The sequence below is a fragment of the Physeter macrocephalus genome, chromosome 14 (assembly GCF_002837175.3).
Source record: "Physeter macrocephalus isolate SW-GA chromosome 14, ASM283717v5, whole genome shotgun sequence".
In the NCBI taxonomy this organism is placed as follows: Eukaryota; Metazoa; Chordata; class Mammalia; order Artiodactyla; family Physeteridae; genus Physeter; species Physeter macrocephalus.
This window is the reverse complement of record NC_041227.1, coordinates 11,731,627-11,738,388: the sequence shown is the minus strand read 5'-3', so window position 1 is coordinate 11,738,388 and position 6,762 is coordinate 11,731,627. Positions and strand designations below refer to the sequence as shown.

General features: G+C 38.0%; 1 protein-coding gene across 3 annotated transcripts in view; it reads left to right on the top strand.

Moving 5' to 3' along the window:
* CSE1L (chromosome segregation 1 like) overlaps positions 1–6,762 on the top strand; it is a 42,831-nt gene that overhangs the window by 18,874 nt on the left and 17,195 nt on the right. For all 3 annotated transcript variants that reach the window (XM_007100272.4, XM_007100273.4, XM_007100274.4), the window contains exons 8-13: positions 1,368–1,460; positions 3,499–3,666; positions 3,771–3,900; positions 4,746–4,811; positions 5,232–5,434; positions 5,882–5,966. In XM_007100272.4, the coding sequence (XP_007100334.2) occupies positions 1,368–1,460; positions 3,499–3,666; positions 3,771–3,900; positions 4,746–4,811; positions 5,232–5,434; positions 5,882–5,966 (745 nt within the window). The remainder of the gene's footprint in view (positions 1–1,367; positions 1,461–3,498; positions 3,667–3,770; positions 3,901–4,745; positions 4,812–5,231; positions 5,435–5,881; positions 5,967–6,762) is intronic.

The following is a 6,762-nucleotide window of genomic DNA, read 5'->3' as shown; positions in this document are numbered from 1 at the left end:
AAAAGCTGCTCAGCATCACTAATTATTAGGGAAATGCAAATCAAAACTACAGTGAGTTATCACCTCACACCAGTTAGAATGGGCATCATCAGAAAATCTACAAACAACAAATGCTGGAGAGGGTGTGGAGAAAAGGGACCCCTCTTGCACTGTTGGTGGAAATGTAAATTGATACAGCCACTATGGAGAACAGTACGGAGGTTCCTTAAAAAACTAAAAATAGAATTACCATATGATCCAGCAATCCCACTACTGGGCATATACCCAGAGAAGACCATAATTCAAAAAGACACATGCACCCCAGTGTTCATTGCAGCACTATTTATAATAGCCAGGTCATGGAAGCAAAGCTTATAGCTTTTAATGGAAGCGTATCTGGGAGACAAAAGGCTGAAGAAACAAACTTGGGAAGGTGTAAGAACCAGTGGCATTTGAGAGGAAGCACAGCCACAATCTTATAGGAGAAAATGCCTGGTCACCCGGTTGCTACTGAGGTGGTGGCATCCAGTCATTCTTTCTGTTCTTGTCATTACTTTTAAGATTCAGGGCTCCAGGAATGAGAAGGGAGTCTTACTGGTACAGACTCCTATACTGAGATGTAAGAGAAAGGATGTAGCCTTTTCGTTGCCTCTAGCCAGAGCCAAGTACTTGGACTTAATCCTCCCAACATGACTGTACTCACAGTGGTAGGGAGAGCATTCCTCAAAAGGAATAGGTAGAATGAATAGGAGATGAACAGCCCAAAACGGCATACCTTCAGTGTTCAGCTAGACAGCAATTTGAGAAATTCTTAAAGGATACCGCTGGGTTTTTTTATACCTTCTTTTGAATTCTACTTCCTAGAAGTCAGGTAGAATGAGGTGATTAATAACTTCTTAGTCACGGAAGCCTGACTAGGAAGGAGGCATAATCTTTACCCTTGGGGGATTTATCCCTCATTAAGAGGGCAGTATTGTGCCACAGGAAATCAGTAACTGTATAAGACAATGAGCCTGACTTGGTGGTCATCTTACAGTAAATGCAGTAGTTCAGAAAGGAAAAGGAATGTATTGGTAAGCACTGAGTTTTGTAAGGAAAGTTTTCAGTCTTAGCTGAACCTTAAAGGAATAAGTAGCTTTACATTGGGACAGGAACAGGTGGCATCATTTGTGGTTGAAAGCTTACCGAGACAGAGTCAGAATGGTTTACTCATCTGCCAGACCTAGCTGGAGCAGAGAATTCTTGTCAAAATAGCTATCCATTGTCTAGCTGAGAAATGTGGGCTTGAGTCTATAGGCATGTGGAAAACATTTGGCGTGGTGGGGAAAACTTATTAAAATATAATAATTACTTCAACCAAAAGTCTCAAGTCACCATTTATTCTTTAGGATCTCCCTGAATTTTTTGAAGATAATATGGAAACTTGGATGAACAATTTTCATACCCTCTTGACATTAGATAATAAACTTCTACAAACTGATGTAAGTATTATTTAAAATATTTCCCAAGTAGGCTTTTTTTTTTTTTTTTTGTGGTACGCGGGCCTCTTATTGCCGTGGCCTCTCCCGTTGCGGAGCACAGGCTCCGGACGCGCAGGCCCAGTGGCCATGGCTCACGGGCCCAGCCACTCCGCAGCACGTGGGATCCTCCCGGACCGGGGCACGAACCCGCGTCCCCTGCATCGGCAGGTGGACTCTCAACCACTGCGCCACCAGGGAAGCCCTCAAGTAGGCTTTTTTAAAAGAATTATTTGAAATATAATGTTAAATGTCAATTATATCTCAATTTTTTTTAATGTTAAAAAAATTATTTTGAGTGCCCTCTGAGAACATTGGAGGGAGGATAATTGTAATGTGCAGAATTACCCTTCTTGTAGTCCTGACTTAAGTCACAATTTATAGATAAGGCTATTTTATTACATTATTGAAAGTAAGGCCCCAAGAGTATTCACATTGTGAACATTTTATGAAATAGAAAATCATTTGTCAATTGAAGATACTAAGAAAACTTAAACCTCTGTAATAATAGCCTCTTTTGAAAAAGTCATCTACAGTGTGGGAAAGAGGGGACATGAAAGTTTGTAACGTGTAAAGGTTTCTGATCTGACTTTTGTAATATGTACTTTCAACATGTAGCACTCTGTGTTATTCATTTGCTTGTTTATTAATATATTTATGATTTACCTCTTTCTCAACAAACAAAAAACATAAAAAGTAAAATATTAAGCATACTTCAACACCAGATAAAAATTACAGTTGGTGATGCAGATCTGTTTGGCATGCAGAGGGAGAATCATTACTGTGGGTGTACAGCAAATTTTGTCTCAGATTTATACACAACAAGAAGCAACCAAAAAAAATAGAGTCCCAATAAAATAATTCCTTCAGTCCACTAGGAAGAAACCACTCCCTCAGAAAACAAAGCTTGTCTTTACACTTAAGTCTAAAGGAAATTTTTCACATAGGATTCTTAAGGGAATTGTTTGCCCATTTAAATGTGTCATCTCACTGTGTGACATCCCTTATATTTATGCCTTGAGGAGCTGTTCTTTTATCTCTTCTCAATTTGAGTTCTTTGGCACATAATATAGCTCAAAGAGTATTTGTGGATTGCTGTTATATGTAGTAAGCATTATTATATCAGTCACTGTCATGGTTTCAGGTGAGGTTGGCAAACTTTTCCTATAAAGGTGCAGGTAGTAAATATTTTTGGCTTTGTGGGCTGTACTCAACTCTGCAGTTGTAGTTGAAAGCAGCCATAGGCAATACTATAAATTGTATAAATGACAACAAAGAATGTGTGTGGCTGGGTTTTAATAAAACTTTACTTCAGAAATTAGGCAGCAGGTTAACCCCTGCTTTAGGTTGTTCAACATTTTATAACCAGAATATTATTTGTGAGAATGTTATAGCATTAGCTTATTGGGAAGAGAACACATTTTAATATATTTGAAATGAGAACCTTTTGGGAGATAGCAAGACTATGTTACAAAGGAAAATGTGATATGATTTTTATTACTCAGGTTTTTGTAGGAATATATTATTTTCGATTTAATATGTAAATATTTTATAATTCAGCAACCAGAAGAAAAAGCTTTATTTATTTATTTAAAATATTTATGCATGCATGCATGCATGCAGTGCCAGGTCTTAGTTGAGGCACATGGACTTCTTGGTTGCGGCTTGCATGCGGCATCTAGTTCCCCAAACGGGGATCTAACGGACGCCCCCTGCATTGGGAGTGTGGAGTCTTACCACTGGATCACCAGGGAAGTCCTGAAAAGGCTTTATTTAACTTGAAAACTTTTGAGAACTGCTCTCATTGATTAATAAATAAGAAGCATTCCATCTTGTATTTATTTGATAGACCAGGTGAATAAATTTACAGTGACGTAGATGTAGTTCACAGTGCTTGGCTTTGATGTAAAATTTTTAAAGAGTTCAGGAATTACAGCTACTCTCCATGTTTATGATAGCGTTGAAGTTGTATGTTTGAGTTTTCCGTTTTCTCTTATGTGAGGATGAAGAGGAAGCAGGCTTATTGGAGCTCTTAAAATCCCAGATTTGTGATAATGCTGCACTCTATGCACAAAAATATGATGAAGAATTTCAGCGGTACCTGCCTCGTTTTGTCACAGCCATCTGGAATTTACTAGTTACAACAGGTCAAGAGGTTAAATATGACTTGGTAAGGTGATGGTGCAACAAATAATTAAGTCATCCCCTTCCCCTCATGAAATAAATGGTTCAGTTTGCTCTTAAAAATATGCTTATTTTTGTGTTTTATTCCAGTTGGTAAGTAATGCAATTCAGTTTCTGGCTTCAGTTTGTGAGAGACCTCACTACAAGAATCTGTTTGAGGACCAGAACACGCTGACAAGTATCTGTGAAAAGGTTATTGTGCCTAACATGGAATTTAGAGGTAATTGTGGCAAAGTGTAAAGCTTTTTCAGGAGATTAATTAAAAATTAGTTAAAGGCTTGTTTTTTAAAAGAGTATGTTAGTATAAATTTAAGAAGTTAACAAGTCTTCTCTGTGTTGCTTTTTGTAACATACTCAGTCTAAGTTTTGTTGGATTTAGTATTTCACCAAGGCAGAAGCTATTTTTGAACCATTGACTTGAGACAAGAAGTGATTGATAACTTTTAAATACAGAGTTGAAGCCCACCTAGTTTGTGCTTAAGGTTAAAATAGTCCTAAGAGTCTGTATTTGTACAAAATGTCTTTCTGACAATTGGGAAGAGCAGTCATTAGATCAGTCAGGAACAAAATGAGGAAATAAAAGACAGTGTAACGTGGGGTTTTATTTCCTTTTCTTTTCTCATGAAACTATATGTAAAGGACAGATCTTTGATACTGTCTGTCCTACTTGTTTTGGTGTTGAAATGACTGTTTATGAAATAATGGTGATAGTAGTTGTTAGATTGTTTGTTTAATGTCCTTATCTGACAGAATAACAAGTTGCATCCCTAGATTGGTCTCCCAACACTTGAAGGTTGGTGATGAAGTCCAGGTCTGTGGACGTTCACATTAGAACAAGTGAGCCTGTCTCGCAGCTGTATGAATTACCTATTACCGAATCTTTCAGGGTAGCGTTTGCTGCTCTAAGTAATGATTAAGAGTATATGAAGTAGTCATTTGTTGGGAAAGAACACTTGGCTGTAAAACATGGCAATTCCACATACGCTTCTGCATACTCAACTGTAAAGGTAGAAGGACTTGCCACATCTTTCAAGAGGTGATCTGAAGTGTCATCTTGCTTTGTAGCTGCTGATGAAGAAGCCTTTGAAGATAATTCTGAGGAGTATATAAGAAGAGATTTGGAAGGATCTGGTGTGTATTTTGGTTTTTAGCTGTTGGTCTCTTAGCAAGCCAGTTTTAAAGTTGCTTTCTTTGTAATAAATATGGGGAGGTAAGGGAGTCCTGATAAGTATGTCATTTCAGCTGGCTTTCATTGGAGAACTGTTTTCCTTCTTTAACTTGTACATGGTAAAAAGCAGCTCTTTATATGAGCTATATCAAAGTATCAGATGTTGAATTACTTGTCTTCTCTTTTTTATATACTTATTAGTGTTTATCATACTACTATGATCTTTCAGTTTCGTTCTCATTTTACATTTGTGGGGGGAATTTTTTTTTTCATTGTTTTTGTTGCTGTTAGCTCTCAGATGGCAATTTGTTTTCTTATAAACTTGGTCAGTTGGTTGTTGGTGGTTTCTTTCTCCCATAATGTATTTCTCTTTGATTTTGTAGATATTGATACTAGACGCAGGGCTGCTTGTGATCTAGTACGAGGATTATGCAAGTTTTTTGAGGGACCCGTGACAGGAATCTTCTCTGGTTATGTTAATTCCATGCTGCAGGAATATGCAAAAAATCCATCTGTCAACTGGAAACACAAAGATGCAGCCATTTACCTGGTGACGTCTTTGGCATCAAAAGCCCAAACCCAGAAGGTGAATCCTTTCAGTATATTTTTATTTCTAAAACATAGTTGTTGGTACCACAGAAGTCAAAAAGAAGTGATATATTTCTGGTGATATAGCCTACTCTGTTAGATAATGTGTTAGTTCTGATTAGAATTCATATGGTCTCCAAAGATGGCTTTATACTGATGTATTAAGCACTTAAGTTTCTTATGGACCAAAAAATCAACAGATGCTGCACTTGCTTCCTTAGCTGAGACTCAGTATATAAAACATGCTAAACTTAAATTTAGCTGTTGTTTAATTTAGGGAAGTTTATTATCTATTAAAATAGTCTTATTTTATATGTAAGTAGTTTGTGTTTTGAAGTATTCATTTCCATCTTTAACCTGGTTTTCTAAAGCTGCTTAAATTTCCATTGTGGTAAATAATTACAGATTTTTCATGTTATTTCACTGTTATGAATTTGTTTTTTAGCATGGAATTACACAAGCGAATGAACTTGTAAACCTGACTGAGTTCTTTGTGAATCACATTCTCCCTGATTTAAAAGCAGCTAATGGTGAGTTTTGTGAAATGTTTTTAGTACAGCTTACACTATATCTGCAGTTTTTTTTTTTTTTGCAGTACGCGGCCCGGGCCTCTCTCACTGTCGCAGTCTCTCCCGTACGGAGCACAGGCTCCGCGTGCGCAGGCTCAGCGGCCATGGCTTACGGGCCTATCCGCTCCACGGCATGTGGGATCCTCCCGGACCGGGGCACAAACCCATGTCCCCCACATTGGCAGGCGGACTCTCAACCACTGCGCCACCAGGGAAGCCCTATACCTGCAATTAAAAAAAAAAAAAAATTTATTTATTTGTCTGCACCGGGTCTTAGTTGCAGCGTGCGGGATCTTTTAGTTGTGGCATGAGGGATCTAGTTCCCTGACCAGGGATCGAACCCACATCCCCTGCGTTGGGAGCGCAGAGTCTTAGCCGCTGGACCACCAGGGAAGTCCCTATACCTGCAATTTTTATTTGTATTTTTATATTAAACTACAAAATGAGTACCGTTACAGCTCTATATCACCGTGATACTGAAAATGGTGGCTCCTATCCTTATTGCAGTTACTTTATTGGATAAAATCTCAAATGGTTGCCCAGATCTTGCCCAGGTGAAATTAACTTTCCGTAAAGAAAATGTCTCTTATGTAGAAGGAAAACGGGAACAAGTGAGACTCAATTGTCACTGTATATTTCTAGTGTACATATAATAATGCACTAGAAATTATACTTTGGTGTTTTTTTTTTTTTTTTTTTTTTTTTTTTGCGGTGCGCGGGCCTCTCACTGTTGGGGCCTCTCCAGTTGCGGAGCATA